This window comes from Microplitis mediator, chromosome 4, assembly GCF_029852145.1.
Source record: "Microplitis mediator isolate UGA2020A chromosome 4, iyMicMedi2.1, whole genome shotgun sequence".
Taxonomy (NCBI): Eukaryota; Metazoa; Arthropoda; class Insecta; order Hymenoptera; family Braconidae; genus Microplitis; species Microplitis mediator.
Genome location: NC_079972.1, coordinates 15,440,776 through 15,462,057, shown reverse-complemented (window position 1 = coordinate 15,462,057; position 21,282 = coordinate 15,440,776). Strand labels below are relative to the sequence as shown.

General features: G+C 27.4%; 1 protein-coding gene and 1 long non-coding RNA gene across 3 annotated transcripts; one reads left to right on the top strand and one right to left on the bottom strand.

Moving 5' to 3' along the window:
- The first annotated feature begins 5,959 nt into the window (after positions 1-5,959).
- On the top strand, positions 5,960-8,119 carry LOC130666712 (RING finger protein 11). 2 transcript variants are annotated; one of them, XM_057467941.1, is made up of 3 exons: positions 5,960-6,495; positions 6,595-6,917; positions 6,988-8,119. In XM_057467941.1, the coding sequence occupies exons 2-3, from the start codon at positions 6,789-6,791 to the stop codon at positions 7,399-7,401; spliced, it is 543 nt and encodes a 180-aa protein (XP_057323924.1). In that variant the 5' UTR covers positions 5,960-6,495; positions 6,595-6,788; the 3' UTR covers positions 7,402-8,119. The 2 variants fall into 2 exon arrangements, with proteins under 2 accessions (XP_057323924.1, XP_057323923.1); XM_057467940.1 differs by having other exon boundaries at positions 6,587-6,917.
- A 2,101-nt stretch (positions 8,120-10,220) lies between these two features.
- Positions 10,221-20,914, bottom strand: LOC130666565 (uncharacterized). The gene is made up of 3 exons (XR_008989702.1): positions 20,508-20,914; positions 11,177-11,371; positions 10,221-11,090 (listed from the first exon to the last, which is right to left on the bottom strand). It is a non-coding gene; the product is annotated as an uncharacterized LOC130666565 (long non-coding RNA).
- Between the last annotated feature and the right edge of the window lie 368 nt (positions 20,915-21,282).

Below are 21,282 nucleotides of genomic sequence, written 5' to 3'. Positions count from 1 at the left end.
ATAGTCATCCGCTCTGCATTAACTCCAGATTTAATCCACGTTCACTCTGTAAATTTTTTACAGTGTATTTATATTTTATTTAAAATTAAATTTTTCAGTATAAATTTATTTAACCATTCGATAAAATAATTTTAGCCCTACCTTACATTAGTAATTTTTCAATTGATACCTGTCATATGTTGATCTGGTCGTCTCACTGGTTCGATTACTCATTAAATTATATTATAGATATTTAAATATATCCTATTATTATTATTAAATATAATTGGTAAGTTAAGATAGGATAGTATTATTGGAACTAAGACATCATAAATATGTGTAATTTAATTAAATAATAATAATAATAATATTAATATTAATAATAACTGTATGGCAAAACTGACTAAACTTTTATTTACGTTTGTCATTAATTAAAATTTATAATCACCGGTTTAATTGAACACCGATATTATTTAGTAAATAAATATGTTATTAGATTGCTACTTATTATGATAACAAACAATATTCAAAATTATCAGGTAGACAAAATTAATAATCAAGAGTCCATTATCTGCGCAAAAGTAAACAGTGAATCAAATAATTAAAATACATGCGCTAATAAATTAGACATTGTAAATAAGAATAATAATAATAACTATTATTTTTCTCTCGAGCGACCAATCGTACGGATTTGTAACAACTTGATAAAGTTTATGGAAATGTTATTTAAAATACAAAAGCCAAATAGATTAAATAGTTTTATTATTTGAGAGTGAAATGTGCAAATATAATTATAATAGTAATAAAATATATGAGAAATTTTATTTTGAAAAAAAAAAAAAAAATATTATTACACGCGGTGCCTAAAAATTGAAAGCATGTAAATTTTTTCACTTATTAAAATCAAATTCCGCGTGTACTATTTAATAATAAAAAATATTTTTGATGATCACTTTGATTTTTTTAAAAATCGGCCTCTTGAAATATTCGTTTGTAACTCGCTAATTTTTTTTTTAACGAAAGGCCTTACGAGTTTTCTTTACGAAAAAAAAATTTGAATATCGAAGCCAAATTTTTGAATTATAATTGTTTTTTTTTCGTGTTAAATGTAAATGAAATGATGGATTGAGTGTGTTATTGTATAAAACTAGACAGTACGTAAACAAATAATTGAAATTCTAAAGCTGAGCAAAATTACTAATAATAATAACATGGTAGATTTTATTTTGGATACTAAAGCACAAGTTTATTCTCGATAATATCTTTCGTACTAGGAGGCCATATTAACTAGAATGAGTCATTATTGTTGAACTTTCTAGCCAGAGTATATATATACATATATACATATATATTTTATGGATAGAGTGTCTCTTGGTCTTGGTCTTTTACTAAAAGCTTTCTAATTCATATTAAAACCTAGTCCTATGTAATATTTAATAGATCGGTGGCCTATTTTGACAGGGTGTTTCGAAATACACGTTCGATTATTATATTTTTTGTCACTTTCATGATCGACTAACGTAAATAAAAATAATCAAATAAAATATATAAATAAATATCTACATGTAGTAAATAATATAGTCATTTTAAATTCAAACTCAAATTTCCAATGTCTTTAATTTGGTAAAAAAAAAAAAGTTTATGAATGAAATATATGAAAATAGAAAATAAGAAAATTGCAGTGGTAATAAATCATATGCAAATAAGCTCAAAAACACAACAAAATGATAATCACGTTTTGAGATTTGTCTTTCCAATGAAAAAAAAAATTATTTTCACAATAACTTTTTTTTTTCAGTACTTTTTTTTGAAAACTATGTAATAAATTAACCCGAAACATTGTAATGAAATTGATATATATGAAAATTAACATTTCGAAGACCTGTCTATGTAATATGTACCTGCTTTTTTAGACGTAAGATTTAAAATGATTGAAAAGTACGCACTTGACAGTTGACAGTTGGTCGTCTCGAATGAAAAAGTATTTAGATAAATAATTTAATAAAAATATAACTAATATTATAATTAGCATTAGTATGAATTTTATTATCCCTGTTATGATAAAAAAAAAGTTTAATCTGTTTCATTTTTTTTTTTTGCAACAATAAAGTTGAAATATTCTTTCGAATAAAAAAAATTATTGCCCTATTTATTTGGCTTCTCATATTTCGCTGTTCATAAAAAGCAACGGACTTCCGTTTTTATTACTTTTATTATTATTTTTATTTTAAGGTTTTTTTTTATTGCAATACGCTTACGATGCTGCTACAATTGATAAAAAAAATTTTAACTTCGTTCCTGAAAAAAATAATAAAAAAAAAATATAATAATTAAAATTATAACAATGAATTATTTTTAGTATTTATAAATAAAAATTAATTTTATGTAGATATTTTAAAAATAATTGTAGTAGATTATTAATTTAAATTATGCACTAATTACTCCTTCTAAAGACTGCTCACTGAATCGTTATAATTACACGTAAATAATAATGATTTTTGGCCGTTTGTCGTGATTTTATAATCACTTACCAAAAATCCGTATCAATTATTTTAAATTGATTACGCAAACTATAATTATTTAAATATGATTCAAGTAATAATATTTATAATTATAACTAACAAATAATAAATAATAATATTAATAATTATAATAAAATAAGTAATAATATTTATAATCAATAAACAATATAAACTAAGAATAATTATGTTAATAATAAATAATGACCTACCATTGTCTATAAAGTGAACAATGATACAATCAACTGAACTCATAGTTCAAGAGTTTACATATGTCAATCGCCCATTATATAACGAGTAGACATTTAATAATTAAAAAAAAACCATATTATTTAAATAGAAACCCTTTATTTAATAAATAGATGATTTAATTATAAGCCCAATATTTAACCACACAGAGAAAAAGGATTTTTTGACGCAAGAAATATTTTGAACTGAATTGGAAAAAAATTTATTTACGACTGGAAAAAATTTCTTTCTGCAAGAATTTTGATTTCGCTAGTAAGAATTCCCTGGTTGAGAAATCTGCCCTGATTAAACAACTGAATTCGACCGAATTAAAAATTTTAATTCTGTTATATTCTGTCGAATTCTGAAAAACAGAATTCAACTGAATTGAAAATTTGAATTTGAATTAAACAGAATAAAACTGATTTAAAAATTTCAAATTCGTTTTAATTCAGTTTAATTCGGATTCAGAACCAGAAATTGGGGAATCATTTTCGAATTAATCAGAATTAAACCGAATAGAATTATTTAAATTCGTTTTAATTTGGACAAATTCTGGTTTTCCTGCCGAATTAGACAGAATTCATTTTTACGTTAGGTACCGAATTAACAGAATTTATCTGAATTAAATAGAATTAAAAATTTAATTCTGTTTAATTCGATCGAATTCAGTTGTTTAATCAGGGTGATTCACTTCAATACGATTTGATCGGAAATTTCCGATTGATTCCTATTGGAATGAATCGAAATTTTCGAAAAATATATCATTTTCCGATTGAAACTGATTGATTCTGATTCAAAATTTTTATCGAAATGAATCGGTTCCAATCGGAAAATAGAAACGAATTAAAAATATTATTTTCCGATTGCAGCTGATTCATTCCGATTAAACTCAATCGGAATTCTTAACCAGGAAAATTCGTATTGAAAAAACTTTCCTAGGGCAAGTAAAAAATTTTAGCTTAAAAAAATCCTTTTTTTCTGTGTGAGATGACATTGTAATAATTTAAATTATTTGTCATTATATTTATTTTTTTATTGTAAATAATTTTTTTAATTTAATTTTTAATTGTATATTATTAATGGATAAATAATTATTATTGATGATGATAATAATAATGATAAGATTATTAATATTTTTACTGTAACTGGAAATATTATAAATATATTATTAAAATGATTAATTGTTTTCCGAGACGTATATTTCTGATGAGGGTTTTCTGGGAAAACGATTAATTATTTTTTTATTTTAGAAATATATATATTATTGAATAAAGGGGTTCAGATACTACAAAAAATATATATATATATATACATGATAAAGTGGAAATAGAAAATGAATAAAAAAACAATTACAGTAGTTAGCTTGCAATTGTTGATATTTAAATCGATACATTGTATCAATATGATATATATATACATATTATTATTATTATTATATACATTATGAATTATGATGATATGAATTATGTGTATATTTTACTATAATGAATGACTATGAAAATAAATAAATATAAAAAGTCTTACTCATAATCCAAAGAATAAGAATGATTGAGAAGTATAATAAAGTAAATAAAAATTATCATAAAATGTTACTGTGAAATTATATGTGGATGATAAAATGTATAGTTGGGTGGCGATGCAGAATAAATAAACAGCCAGATTAAAACCCATTTGACAACCTGAAATTCTGATATAAATGATTATATATGTATAAAAATTAAATAAAATGCCTCAATCGATATTCGGTTTTATTTTTTATTACCTCGAGTTCTCCAAAAAATAAAATTTTCTTTAAAATGTCGATAAAAAATTAAAAAACTCAATTACCCAGACAGCATTCAAGTCAGAATGACTGCTTTACGACGTATTTTTGAAGGAGTCTTCAAGAAGTCTTATAATGACTTCTTAAAGGTGTCAATTTTAAGAACTCTTAATTTGGAGTTCTTGAAGACTATAAATAAGACGTCAGTTTTGTGACGTCTTACCCTGATTAAAAAAGTGAATTGAAAAGTATTGAAAATTATTTCAATTCTTTTCAATCCCTCGGCGGTTTTGGAAAGTATTGAATGGAATTGAAATTTCGATCGTTTGAATACTTTACAATTCCAAAGTAGAATTCGAAAGTATTGAAAAGAATTCAATCTTTCATCATTTCAATACCTTCCAATATGGAATTATTTTGGTATTGAGAAGGATTCAGAAAGATTCAAAAATTTCAATTCATTTCAATCTTTTTCAATCCCACACTTGATCCGAAATATCGGATTATTTAGGCATTGAGAAGGATTCGGAAAGATTCAAAAATTTCAATTCATTTCAATCTTTTTCAATCCCACACATGACCCGGAATGTGAAATTATTTAGGTATTGAGAAGGATTCAGAAAGATTAAAAATATCAATTCATTTGAATCTTTTTCAATTCCTCGGAAGTTCAGAAATTCTTTTATTATTTTGGGATTGAAAAGTATTCATTTTATGTCAAAATGAAAACCTTGGGGTATAGAAAGTATTCGAAAGGATTCATTTCTCATCTTTTTCAATACTTTTCAATTCACTTTTTTAATCAGGGTAATGTATTCTTTTTTTAACTTTTTTGAAGTCAAAATGAAGTCAAAATTAGGAACTCCTGAAGACGTCATGGTAAGTTCATTCTGAAGTCTTATTTGCGGAGTCAGAAAAAAGAACTCTTTGAGAACTCTTTTTAAAGACGTTTTACTGAGTTCGCATTCGACATCTTGAGAACTTCTTAAAGACTTCTTTAACATGTTTTTAAAACGTCCAAATCACAAATAGGAACTCATTTAGAACTCATCAAGATGTCATTTTGCTACCTGAGTAGTGAATGCAACTGACAATTAGCAGTTTTTAAAATTTTTGAATAAATAAATAAAATGTAAGCAGAATAAAAATTAAAAAATTTGAATTTAAATTATTCAAAAATCAGTACGCGCCTTTTTTTAAAATTTATTTATTTCAAATTTATAAATCGTCTCCTATCTGTCACATTCGCACTCACAAAAACTCACCGATTTCAAATCCCCGCCATTTTGAAATTTCAACTCCAACAAAACCGATTTGAATTTTCGCGGCAAAATTATCAGCGATCGGCTTAGAAGTTTTCTCCGTAAAATTACCAACTCAGAAGCAAACAGGAAATATTTAAAAAATAAAATAACTTTCATTGTTGTCAATTAACGATACTGTACTGACAATTATCGTTATCAACTCAGTCATGACGTTGCATGAACAGAGAACAACACTTGAAATAAAAAAAATTTTTTATTAGACAAAAGCTTACATTACATGAAGAATAATTCTGGTGTCTTGTGATACTGCCATCGTGCTGCTCTTTGGCATTGTCTTGTAGTGGTCTTCTGTGTGTTGGTTTATCTCCCCGAGCTTGTCAGCTGTTTATCAACACCAACAACACAAACTCTTGTAATAATTTCAATTTATCCATAAGCGTAACGCTCGCTTATTAAATTGTCAACACAATGTCAGTTAACAATCATCCTCGATAAAAATAATAAGTAAAAGAAACTCTTTCGAAATCGTGTGGTGAAAATCGTATATATACATATATATATATATAAGTGTACACATACATTTAGCTTGTGTATATAAAATAAAATCAGGGAGTCATGGTGGAAAAGTCTCCCAGTCAGCTGTAGTCAGCAGTGTTTTGTGCTAACTACAGCGTACTTGTTAAATTAAACAGTACAAATAATAATTATTATTATTGGAAACAAATGATCACCATCCCAAGTATGTGACACCAGTTAATTTAATTAGTGACGAGCAAGGTTTCATTTTTTATTATTTTTTTTTATTGTTTTGTTATGTTGGCTGGTGACAGTCACAAAGAAAAAATAAGTGGCCTTGAGTGGTGAACCCTGACCATGCCAAATTCGACGACATTTTTGGAGATACGCTGACCAATCACTTGTCATCAGCGCCCACTGCTCTTTATTGTCCCAAGTTGCCTCTAGGTATTGTCTATTGTCATCTAGAAAAAAAAAAAACAAAAATATCTAAATCCAATCCTTTGTTCTGACAAAATGGGCAACTGTCTTAAGAGCAGTGGAGGTGCTCAAAATGACAACGCGACGTTATTGAATAATAGTCCGGATCCAGCAACTGGGAGCTTGTCACAAGATCAACTTAATTCCCAAGCTATGCCTTACAATGTAATTTAAAATTGATGTCTTGAGTTTTAAAAAAAAAGTAAACAATAATTAAACTGATTTTATTTTTCAGGAGCTGGTTGACTCGCGTTATCCAGTCGTTTCGACCCGTGAAAGACACGTGCGATCAACAGAATCCAGCATCGGTGGACTAGGTCAGGGTATCGGGATGACAACAGGCAGCATAAGAGGAACCGGACTGATAAATACGGCAGCGATGAATGAAGAGGAGCATCAGATGCGAATCGCAAAACGCATTGGACTGATCCAGCATCTGCCATCGCGAGAGTACGACGGTGCTAAAAAAGGGGAATGTGTAATCTGCATGATGGAACTGACAATTGGCGAAGCTGTTCGCTATCTTCCGTGCATGCACACTTATCATGCAATGTGCATCGACGATTGGCTTCTGCGTTCACTCACCTGTCCATCGTGCATGGAGCCCGTTGACGCGGCACTAATTAATTCTTATCACCCAACGACTTAGTTGATCTAAATAAATACTGTCCAAGTACATATATCGAACACGTTTGCCTCCAAGGCCGGTAAAATTTAAAAAAAGTCGATAGATCTTCGAACCAATCGGGCAATAGTTGTTCTGTTATTTTCACCCTCCAAAATCATTTAAATATTTAAATTATCTCTACTCGACTTACTTTTGTATTCGATAAATAACTGCAGGCGGTTTTATTATTGACTTTTTATTAATTATTATTATTCTGTTTTAATGAAAATTTTTTTTAACATTTAATTTAAAAAAAAAAAACGAAAAGAAAATCATGATAGGATGTAATAAAATTTAAATTGATTTTGGAACGGAATTTGAAACTCGTACTGTTGTCTAGACAAATCCTTGAGTAATTAAAGCATCACATAATCGCGTTAAGGCTTTGGCATTATAATATCGCTATGTTTTAACAGGCTTTATAGATAAGAATGAAGTGAAAGAAATGGAGCTGTGAAATAGTCGTTTGTTGACTGCAAATAAATATTTAAAATAACTAATAGATAAGTCAAAAAAAATAAATATATAAGGTAAGAGACCCAGTACCTGATCAGGGAACTAGTACCCGATCACTCGGGCATCTGTATGTCTATATTTACTAAGTTTTACTAAATATAGATATTCAAATACATGGAGTGATCGAGTACTAGTTCCCTGATCGGGTACTGGGTCTCTTACTTTACATAAATTATTAGAAAAAGGAAAAGAAGAATTTAATACAACTATAATTGTATCTGTTTATTTACTTGTATTTAATTATAAGAGTTGTACATATTCGTATGTATACATATTCGATTATTAAATATTATGTTTAACATTTTTTGGGCGGACCCTGATTAAACAACTGAATTCGACCGAATTAAAAATTTTAATTCTGTTATATTCTGTGGGATTCTGCAAAACAGAATTCAACTGAATTGAAAATTTGAATTTGAATTTGAATTAAACAGCATAAAACCGATTTAAAAATTTCAAATTCGTTTTAATTCAGTTTAATTCGGATTCAGAACCAGAAATTGGGGAATTATTTTCGAATTAATCAGAATTAAACCGAATAGAATTATTTAAATTCGTTTTAATTTGGACAAATTCTGATTTTCCTGCCGAATTAGACAGAATTTATCTGAATTAAAAATTTAATTCTGTTTAATTCGATCGAATTCAGTTGTTTAATCAGGGGATGTATATTACACAGATTTCGATGATACAGATCCCAAATATCCAGATTCCTCCTGATAGCCAAGCAAATGACAACCCACTGCTGCATAAGTTGACGGCAACGAGACGCCAACTTGCTGAGAAGAAAGTTGGTGGCAAAAGTTGATAACAACTTGTAGTCAACAGTTACAAAGGCTCAAGTTGTCGTCAATTTGATGGGAACTAATTGACCCCAATTTTCTGACCAGGTCTTGCTATCAGGGCCCATTAATCACCCAGATCCTAATGACACAGATTGACTTTCTTGCTTACCAGCCGTAGATCTAAAAATAAAGGCTCCCAATTACATTTACTCCGAATGACTTATAACTAAACTGGCTATGAGAGGTAGTGACACCTAGCCGAATTGACAAAAAATAAATGAAGAATAGCCCAAAATTCGAAATAGCAAACCAACCGCGAATGCGCATGCGCAAAAATTTTAAACTACAAAGCAAGTGTCGAATAAAAAATTCTTTGCATGTTTATATTAAAATTTTGTTTTATTCATTTCTAGGAATAATTTTTTTGTTACTTACCTGTATTTATGTAAGTAATTTTTCTTCATAAATAAATTTATTTTCGGTAGTTAAAAATCACTTATTTTCATTTGTAAAATTAAATATTTAATTAAAGATAAAGAAAAGGTTTTTTAAAAAAAAAAAAAATAATAATTCTCAACAATTGAAATAAAAATTTATTTTTAAAAAACAAGGTGACTGAGGACAGACGTTTTACATACATACACTCGTCAATAAGTGGGAATGTATAGGTTTATCAATGCGCATGCGCGAACATTTAAAAATTTACTGAGTTAGACACTCAGGAGAAGTTTTTTAATGACATTTTGTTCTCTTTTTATACTTTTTTTAAATATTTATTACTGTTAAGTGAATATAAGTATGTATATTTATTCATCTATGCTTAATGACATACATATATTGATAAATAAAATATTAAATTTAAAATAAAAAAAAAGGTATTTTCTTATTTAGATCAAAATTGCTCACTATAGGAAAATTAGAATTAATTAAAATAAAAAAAAAAAAAGCCACTAAGAACCAATGTTCTAGTGCGCATGAGCAAACATTTAAAAAATTAAAAAATCTTTCAGAAGACATTCTGTAGAGATTTTTTTTCTTTTTAAAGTATATATATATATATATATATATGTATAAAAATTAGCATTCATTTTTCTCATTTGCTTCTTTACAATAATATCGAAATTCGGTAAGACGAATGTCATACAGAAATTAAATATTTTGAAGAGGAAGTAAATGAAAAATATAAATAATTGAAAAAAAATTATTCATAATATATATACATAAGTGTATATATATTTTCATAATTCATAATTTTTTTTTTTGTTTATTTAGCTGCATTAATATTTATTATGTATATTATTTACCTGTATTTATGAGGATTCTTCTGCTTCTTTTTAACTATAGTTGTTTTTCACTTTCTTATATATACTTATTTCTACTTATAAACTAAAATATTTAATTAAAAATAAAGGGAAGGTTTTTTTTTCAATTATAAATGCTCGATTAAAAATAATAAAAGTAAAAATTTATTATTTAAAAAAAAAAAAAAAAAAAGCGGCTGAGGACCGACTTCCTATACTGTGCGCATTCACCTACAATTGTATTTATTTAAAAATACAATTGTAGTGGTCTAAGCTATTTTCTTTTGGTAGAAAGAAAATAGCCCGTTTGGGAAACCTCGACACTGATAAAATACTCCGATAAAAATCCGATAGACCCGGAATCTATCGTTTTTAATCGGAGGTTTTTAACAGTGAAAAAACCCGACCAACACAGTGGTCACTCGATTGGTGACCAAGAAAAAGCTAAATGACAATAAATACATGAAGAAATATACATACAAAATTATTATAATTACAATTAAACCTTAATAATAATATTCGGGTTTGATCACACAATACTCAAAATTACACACATTCATCATACGCTTATAATTAACATTCGGGTTTGATCACACAAATAAAAATTACATACATCCATTCATTATATACTTATAATTAAATTAAATAAATTCATTCATACTTAAAATTAAGACCTAAAGGGATAAGGAAAGGGAAAAAAAAAATATTAATTAAACACAAACTACCCAAAACCATGCAATAAAAAAAACATCAAGCAAAAAAAAGCAAGCATCAAGCAGAAAATGCAATAAAAACATGCATGCAACATCTACTCCATTAAAAAACATACCACTCAAAATCATACTTATAAAATAAAAATATAAATTAAATTCTTAAATTATTAATCGCTCGCAGTTCATCCATCACACTCACACCTTAATAAAACAATTATTTAAAATTAATTACAATTAAGCTTAAATTAAATAATAAATAACATATCTCCTTCCTGGTCCTGGTCCTGGTCCTGGTCCTGGTCCTCTTCTTGGTCCTTGGCATCCATGGGCATCCTTCTTGTTGACTGGATCTGAAACTAAAATATATAACCCAATAAATTAATTACGGACATGCATATATTTTGATTGGAAAGAAAAAAAACGGAGGATGTAAAATATATACCAGAAAAAAAAAATTAGAGCGGCGGTGTGTCCTTGGATCTGGACCACCTTGTCGTCAATGCTCAACAGCATCACTGTCCTCAAAATTATTCTGGTCCTCATAGGCCAGTCATGTCAATATAGATTCCATTGGACTCTAGATAAGACACGTCATAAAGGATCTACCAAAAAGTAAATCCAAACTATGTACCTAAACCTGGAAAAAAAACATTTAGAAAAAAAGAAAAAAATTAATTGAAATCCCGAGTAACTTGAATAGGGTGAGGATTAGGTAAGTCTCCGGAATCTTGAAAAAAATTAGAAAAAAATTATGCGTCAAAACCTAAAAAATAAAAAAAAATTATAAAATAAAAAAAAAAATTCTTGATGAGCTTCCGTAATCTCGAAAAATCTATAAAAAAAAAAACGAGAAAAAAGAATTATTTCTAAACCTAAAAAAAAAAAGATTATCATCAAACATGTCGGGGTGGTTCTCGTATCTTAGCATAGATTAAAATATGAAATTAAAAAAACTATGGGATAACCTAACCAGTTGCAATAAATTAATTCATTAATTGGAGAAAAAAAACTGACTCTAAAATCAATGACTCTACTTCTGCAAAAATGACTCTAATAAAAGTGACTCTACTTTTGAAAAATAATGACTCTAATAAGCGTGACTCTACTTTTAAAAAAAAAAATGACTCTAATTCTAAAAAAATGACTTTGATTACATAAAAAATGAATCGAATTAAATGACTCGACTTTTAAAAAAATGATTCTAATTGATGGGACTCTACTTTTGTAAAAGTGACTCAAATCTCTAGAATTTTAATAAAAAAAAAAAAAGGGGGGGGGGGGTAAAGTACATTTACAATAAATTAATCGATTGAAATAAATAAAAATTAGAGAAAAATGGCTCCAATTGAAGTGACTACTTTTTAAAAACTGACTCTACTTTTATGAAATTGACGCTAAATTAAATGACTCGACTGTTTTAAAAATGACTCGACTTTGATAACGATAAAAACATTGAGGGTGAATGAGCATTTACAATAAATTCATTAATTGAAATCGAATCCCCTTTCGACAGCACGCAAAAATTACTACAAACTCATATCATTATGATATCATCAATAAAACCATTGCAGTCAAAATTAATATCAATTGTGTAATTTGACCTGCCAGGGCCAATTACACTATCATAATAAAATGATAATGGAATTGATATTAATTATGACAGCAACAATAATAATGATAATACCGATAACAACATGAGAATAATAGATATTCTTAGAGTATACGTCAAAAGTAGATCGACCTCAATTAAAAATTGAAATTTAAAAAACGATAGGGTAACCTGACATAATGCCAAGTCTCGATTAGCGAGGAAAACAAAACTGACTCTACTCTAATAAAAAATACTCTATACCGATAAAACTGACTCTACTACTATTAAATTGATGCTAAATTACGTAACACTACTATTTAAAAAATGACTCGAATGAAATAACGATAAAAAATTGAGGATAAATGAGCGTTTGCATTAAAGTTATTAATTGTAATAAAAAATAAAAAATTTAAAAAAAAAACTGGCTCTAATTCAAGTGACTCTACTTTTTGAAAACTGACTCTACTTTTATTAAATTGACGCTAAATTAAGTGACTCTACTGTTTAAAAAATGACTCTATACCGATAAAACTGACTCTACTACTACTAAATTGATGCTAAATTACGTAAGACTACTATTTAAAAAATGACTCGAATTAAATAACGATAAAAAATTGAGGATAAATGAGCGTTTGCATTAAATTAATTAATTGTAATAAAAAACTAAAAATTATAAAAAATAAACTGGCTCGAATTTAAGTGACTCTACTTTTTGAAAACTGACTCTACTTTTATCAAGTTGACGCTAAATTAAATGACTCGACTGTTTTAAAAATGATTCGACTTTGATAACGATAAAAAAATTGAGGGTGAATGAGCATTTACATTAAATTCATTCATTGAAATCGAATCCCCTTTCGACAGCACACAAAAATTACTACAAACTCATATCATTATGATATCATCAATAAAACCATTGCAGTCAAAATTAATATCAATTGTGTAATTTGACCTGCCAGGGCCAATTACACTATCATAATAAAATGATAATGGAATTGATATTAATTATGACAGCAACAATAATAATGATAATACCGATAACAACATGAGAATAATAGATATTCTTAGAGTATACGTCAAAAGTAGATCGACCTCAATTAAAAATTGAAATTTAAAAAACGATAGGGTAACCTGACATAATGCCAAGTCTCGATTAGCGAGGAAAACAAAACTGACTCTACTCTAATAAAAAATACTCTATACCGATAAAACTGACTCTACTACTATTAAATTGATGCTAAATTACGTAACACTACTATTTAAAAAATGACTCGAATGAAATAACGATAAAAAATTGAGGATAAATGAGCGTTTGCATTAAAGTTATTAATTGTAATAAAAAATAAAAAATTTAAAAAAAAAACTGGCTCTAATTCAAGTGACTCTACTTTTTGAAAACTGACTCTACTTTTATTAAATTGACGCTAAATTAAGTGACTCTACTGTTTAAAAAATGACTCTATACCGATAAAACTGACTCTACTACTACTAAATTGATGCTAAATTACGTAACACTACTATTTAAAAAATGACTCGAATGAAATAACGATAAAAAATTGAGGATAAATGAGCGTTTGCATTAAAGTTATTAATTGTAATAAAAAATAAAAAATTTAAAAAAAAAACTGGCTCTAATTCAAGTGACTCTACTTTTTTAATACTGACTCTACTTTTATTAAATTGACGCTAAATTAAGTGACTCTACTGTTTAAAAAATGACTCTATACCGATAAAACTGACTCTACTACTACTAAATTGATGCTAAATTACGTAAGACTACTATTTAAAAAATGACTCGAATTAAATAACGATAAAAAATTGAGGATAAATGAGCGTTTGCATTAAATTAATTAATTGTAATAAAAAACTAAAAATTATAAAAAATAAACTGGCTCGAATTTAAGTGACTCTACTTTTTGAAAACTGACTCTACTTTTATCAAGTTGACGCTAAATTAAATGACTCGACTGTTTTAAAAATGATTCGACTTTGATAACGATAAAAAAATTGAGGGTGAATGAGCATTTACATTAAATTCATTCATTGAAATCGAATCCCCTTTCGACAGCACACAAAAATTACTACAAACTCATATCATTATGATATCATCAATAAAACCATTGCAGTCAAAATTAATATCAATTGTGTAATTTGACCTGCCAGGGCCAATTACACTATCATAATAAAATGATAATGGAATTGATATTAATTATGACAGCAACAATAATAATGATAATACCGATAACAACATGAGAATAATAGATATTCTTAGAGTATACGTCAAAAGTAGATCGACCTCAATTAAAAATTGAAATTTAAAAAACGATAGGGTAACCTGACATAATGCCAAGTCTCGATTAGCGAGGAAAACAAAACTGACTCTACTCTAATAAAAAATACTCTATACCGATAAAACTGACTCTACTACTATTAAATTGATGCTAAATTACGTAACACTACTATTTAAAAAATGACTCGAATGAAATAACGATAAAAAATTGAGGATAAATGAGCGTTTGCATTAAAGTTATTAATTGTAATAAAAAATAAAAAATTTAAAAAAAAAACTGGCTCTAATTCAAGTGACTCTACTTTTTGAAAACTGACTCTACTTTTATTAAATTGACGCTAAATTAAGTGACTCTACTGTTTAAAAAATGACTCTATACCGATAAAACTGACTCTACTACTATTAAATTGATGCTAAATTAAATAACTCGGCTCAGATAACGATAAAAAAAATTGAGGGTGAATGAGCATTTACATTAAATTCATTTATTGAAATCGAATCCCCTTTCGACAGCACACAAAAATTACTACAAACTCATATCATTATGATATCATCAATAAAACCATTGCAGTCAAAATTAATATCAATTGTGTAATTTGACCTGCCAGGGCCAATTACACTATCATAATAAAATGATAATGGTATTGATATTAATTATGACAGCAACAATAATAATGATAATACCGATAACAACATGAGAATAATAGATATTCTTAGAGTATACGTCAAAAGTAGATCGACCTCAATTAAAAATTGAAATTTAAAAAACGATAGGGTAACCTGACATAATGCCAAGTCTCGATTAGCGGGGAAAACAAAACTGACTCTACTTTAATAAAAATTACTCTATACCGATAAAACTGACTCTACTACTACTAAATTGATGCTAAATTACGTAACACTACTATTTAAAAAATGACTCGAATTAAATAACGATAAAAAATTGAGGATAAATGAGCGTTTGCATTAAATTAATTAATTGTAATAAAAAATTAAAAATTGAAAAAAAAAAACTGGCTCTAATTCAAGTGACTCTACTTTTTGAAAACTGACTCTACTTTTATTAAATTGACGCTAAATTAAGTGACTCTACTGTTTAAAAAATGACTCTATACCGATAAAACTGACTCTACTACTATTAAATTGATGCTAAATTAAATAACTCGGCTCAGATAACGATAAAAAAAATTAAGGATGAATGAGCATTCATATTAAATTAATTAATTGAAATTAAAACCATTGAAAACTTACGGTACTTAAAATGACTCTAATAATGTAAAAATTACTCTAATTTAAATGACTATGCCATAAAAAAGCTGATTTTAATTCTAATCTCTACTTTTATAAAATTGAAATGAAAAAAATTATTGGGGTGCAAATACATGTGTGATAAAAAATTGTGTATGTGTGTGTGTGTGTTTGTTTGATTTTTTAAGCAATAATAAAAACTACGTAATATATTACCATCAAAACCGAACCGTATGTGTAGCATTAGGCCACCAGCCAATCGATAAATCGAATCCCCGTTTTGATCGCACACAAAAGTCACTATAAAATCACATCATTATGATATCATCAATAAAACCATTGCAGTCAATATTAATATCAATTGTGTAATTTGACCTGCCAGGGCCAATTACACCATCACTATTACACTTATAAAGTGATAATGATATTGTTATTAATCATGACAACAACAATAATAATGATAATACCGATAACAACGTGATAATGATAGATATTCTTAGAGTATACGACCAATGAGGATCGACATCGATCGAACCGGAGGGTTATGCGTACCAGCCCAGAAGATCAGGATATATATTATCAAAAAAACTAACAATGAAATAACGCGACCGCCTGACCTAGTGCCAGGGTTTTCTTTTACGCGGAAATGCCATTCAAATTTAATATATTATTAAAGAAAAAAAAAAAAAAAAAAAAGATTTTTAATGTGACTCTAATCAAATTAATACTACATACAAGCAATGCTAACGAGTAAACTCAAGACTCGACAGCTATTGACACCTGATCGAGTGCCAGGTGTCTTTTTTAATCTAAATCTACTTTTAATGAATTTAAGGGTAAAAAAATTAGGGGTATAGATTGGTGTGTAAGTTAAAGTCGCCGTAAACGAGGTTGTGAGTAACCTCAACTTACGGCGACGTGTAAAGTAAGACTCGATTTCATTGAAGATGAACAGAGTCTCAGTGGGTGGTGTAAGTGGGGGTGTATGTGAATTTAAGCTAAAAAAAAAACCCTATGCAAAATTGATTCTAATTTCAAAACCCCTGGACCAGTAACTTAAATATCTAATAAAAGCGTGACGCTAATATTTGAATTTAAAAAAAAAAGGGGGGGGGGGGTAAATCACCACTCTTATAAAAAAGGAATAGGGTGACTCTAATTTTAAAAAAACCCAAATTATTTAATTAATCTACTTCCCCGATCAGTCTAGTGACATCAAAACCCCAGTCCTATATTATTCCCCTCCTATAGTTACTAACTTATTAATTAACGCAGCAAAAGTGACTCTAATTATTTAAATAATAATAATAATAATAAATGAAAAATATACACCGCTCTACAGACACTTAAACACTTAAAAAAGAAAAGTTATGATCAGAAAAATTTTTTATGGATTGAGACCGGCACCCAAATCGCACCCGGGTACTCAAAGGGTGGGACAGAATAATCCATTAAAAATTAAAACTGATCAGGGAAAATTTCTTTTTTCAGCTTTTTATGCATTAAAAAATGAAAAAAATAAATTTTTTTTTAATTTTAATGTATAAAAAAAATATTTTATATACGCTGTTATGGTTGGCCACCCATAACAGCGTAACAATATTTTTCGCCTTTAAGATCTATAGAGCGATATATATTTTTAGACTCTAATTCGCGTGAATTTAATTTGACCTAAATTATAAGAACCAAGTGTCCTTATAATCCCTAATACCCATAAACCCCCAGCTAAATCACTAGACCAATATCCCATTTCGCGGACAAAAACCCAACGCTAATTAATTAAAAAAAAAAGGGTAAGAGTGGCAATTGTTGGGGAAGGGTTGGTTGACTCTAGAATTTAACGCGTGATTCTACCGATAGAATACTCTCAACGAAAAACCTATTACTGGTCCACTAATTAATCTAATTACCCCGATTTAAAAATTAAAAATTATCCTAGCAATACAAGGTAGTGAGTTGGGTATACGCAAAGTGCGTATTTATGTGTGTGAGGTGGGTAAAAAATGGTGTGTTTAAATTATCAACAGCAGAAGGCTATTGATAACAAATTCATCTATACCCCATATAAAATTAAAAAAAAAAAAATTATAACTCCAGAAGGGAGTTATTTAATTTATAAGAAAAGGAAAAAAAAAGTTTACTCGGTTAGTACTGCTTGTGATTCAAATGACTCTAATTAAAAGGAATAATAAAAAAAAAAAAAAAAAAACCAAGACTACGTATAAAAAACTCAAAAACTCTACTTTTGAAAAATTAACTCAATTTAAATGGCATTTTTTAAAAATGAATGAATTTAATTTAATTTAACTTGAATGGCTTTACTGTAATCAAAGTGACTCTATTTTTGAAAAACTGACTCTAATTTAAATGACTTGACTTGCAAAAAAAAAACCGGAATTTTAATTTACTTAATACGGAATTTAATTTATTTAAAAAAAAATAAATAAACGGCGTTAAAAAATGTGAAACTCGATTTCTAATTAAATGTGGGTGAATCTAATTTTAAAAAGCTAATGTGTATTTGTGTTTATGAATTCACACCCCAATAATAAATATATTAATTTAATTATTAAAAGATGACTCGAATGTTACTGATTCTACTGATTTTAAAATAAATTTAACTGCTCGAATCTAATTCAAAGAAACTAAAAGTAATGCAAACGACTAGACTTTAGTTTAAAAAAAGAAAAAAATAACTGAATTCAATACAAATGCTCAATTTTTATAAAAAAAAAAAAAATATAGATTGTGATGACTCGACTTTTAATTTTAAATAAATGAATTTAATTTAAATGACTCGAATTCTAATTTAAAAAACCGAATTTATTGCAAATGCTCAATTTTAATTTTAAAAAAAAAATATTGATCGTGATGACTCGACTTTTAATTTTAAAAAAATAAATTTAATTCAAATGACTCGAATTCTAATTTAAAAAACCGAATTTATTGAAAATGTTCTACTTTAATTAAAAAAAAAAAAAACTTAATTTGATTTGAATGACTCGACTGATAAAAATCTGAATTAAATTTATTGCAAATGCTCAATTTTAATTTAAAAAAAAAAATATTGATCGTGATGACTCGACTTTTAATTTTAAAAAACTGAATGTGATTCAAATGACTCGACAAGAATTTAAAAAAAAAAATTATTTCCATGCAAATGCTCAATTTCAATTAAAAAAAAAAATATTGATTAAAATGACTCGAATTCTACTTTTAAAAAACCGAATGTGATTCAAATGACTCGACAAGAATTTAAATAAAAAAATTATTTCCATGCAAATGCTCAATTTCAATTTAAAAGAAAAATATTGATTAAAATGACTCGACTCTTAATTTTAAAAAACTTAATTTAATTTAAATGACTCGAATTCTAATTTAAAAAACCGAATTTATTGCAAATGCTCAATTTTAATTTTAAAAAAAAAATATTGATCATGATGACTCGACTTTTAATTTTAAAAAACTGAATGTGATTCAAATGACTCGACAAGAATTTAAAAAAAAAAATTATTTCCATGCAAATGCTCAATTTCAATTAAAAAAAAAAATATTGATTAAAATGACTCGAATTCTAATTTTAAAAAATGAATTGGTTTCAAATGACTCAACGCTAATTTTAAAAAACTCAATTTGATTTGAATGACTCGACTATTAAAAATCTGTATTTAATTTATTGCAAATGACTCGACTTTTAATTTTAAAAAACTGAATGTGATTCAAATGACTCGACAAGAATTTAAAAAAAAAAATTATTTCCATGCAAATGCTCAATTTCAATTAAAAAAAAAAATATTGATTAAAATGACTCGAATTCTACTTTTAAAAAACCGAATGTGATTCAAATGACTCGACAAGAATTTAAATAAAAAAATTATTTCCATGCAAATGCTCAATTTCAATTTAAAAGAAAAATATTGATTAAAATGACTCGAATTCTAATTTTAAAAAACTGAATGTGATTCAAATGACTCGACAAGAATTAAAAAAAAAAAAAAATTTCATGCAAAAGCTCAATTTCAATTTAAAAGAAAAATATTGATTAAAATGACTCGAATTCTAATTTTAAAAAACTGAATGTGATTCAAATGACTCGACAAGAATTTAAAAACAAAAAAATTTTCATGCAAATACTCAATTTCAATTAAAAAAAAAAATATTGATTTAAATGACTCGAATTCTAATTTTAAAAAATGAATTGGTTTCAAATGACTCAACGCTAATTTTAAAAAACTCAATTTGATTTGAATGACTTGACTATTAAAAATCTGTATTTAATTTATTGCAAATGACTCGACTTTAATTAAAAAAAACTAAATTGAATTCAAAAGACTCGACTATAAAAAATCTGAATTTAATTTATTGCAAATGACTCGACTTTAATTAAAAAAAACTAAATTCAATTCAAAAGACTCGACTATTAAAAATCTAAATTCAATTTATTGCAAATGACTCGACTTTAATTAAAAAAAACTAAATTGAATTCAAAAGACTCGACTATTTAAAACCGCAATGAATTTAAATTAAAGAAAAAAAAAAAAAAAAGATACGGAACCGTTGATAAATATTAAAAAGTGCAATTAAATATATAGATTATAACGGAAAATAGAAAAGAGAGTGAGAAATCAAAAAACAATAACAAACCTCAACAGAGAAATAACTTTATTTCCCTGCCGAACGATGCCAGTTGATCAGCTGGTAGGATGACAGCTAGCAGTTCATTGAGGCTGGTCAGTGTTCTTTGCTTCCATCCTTCCTTCCAGTCAAGACATCAGAAAAAAAACTTTTCATCGTTGGAATCCATTGATAATCTATTAAAATAATCAACACTAATTAATATATAAAAATACTGTTGACTTGTATATTTAATTGGGTTGACAAAAAAATTTAAAAAAAAAAATTGATTTTTTCAACTTGCGTAGACGCCGGTTGAAAAAAAAAAATTTTGGATAAAAATGACTAATGACGTCATTAAGGGAAAAAAAAAAATTAAAAAAAAAAGTCAACAATATTTTTAAAAATAGTTGAACACGTCGACTACGATGCGTACACATCGAATGTCGGGTGCTAACTAACCCTTTCCACCCTAGCCCTTAGGACGCTCACTTCACCCCCACTTCACCCCCACTTACTAGTCGACCAGCGCAGAAAATAATTTCATTGGTACCCTTCCCTCTCTACGCATGTGGAGGGGATCTCCGGCCAATTGCACCCTTATCTCCTGACTACCCTCCCACCCGCTCTCTACCAGCTATGACGCGTTCCTCACTCCCCTCACCCCTAAAATCTGATGCAATCATTTTTTTAATTTAATAATTCCTTAAAATTAATTAAATTTTCACGTTTTTTATGCTAAAATCTATTTAATTTACATTATAGATCTACATAATTTACATATATTAATGCATATGCAACTAAT

Excerpts from the sequence above, each read along its gene's own strand:
- LOC130666712 (XM_057467941.1), top strand. The coding sequence starts at position 6,789 with ATGGGCAACTGTCTTAAGAGCAGTGGAGGTGCTCAAAATGACAACGCG. Across the intron at positions 6,918-6,987 it reads CCCAAGCTATGCCTTACAAT|GAGCTGGTTGACTCGCGTTA; the intron begins GTAATTTAAAAT and ends TTTATTTTTCAG.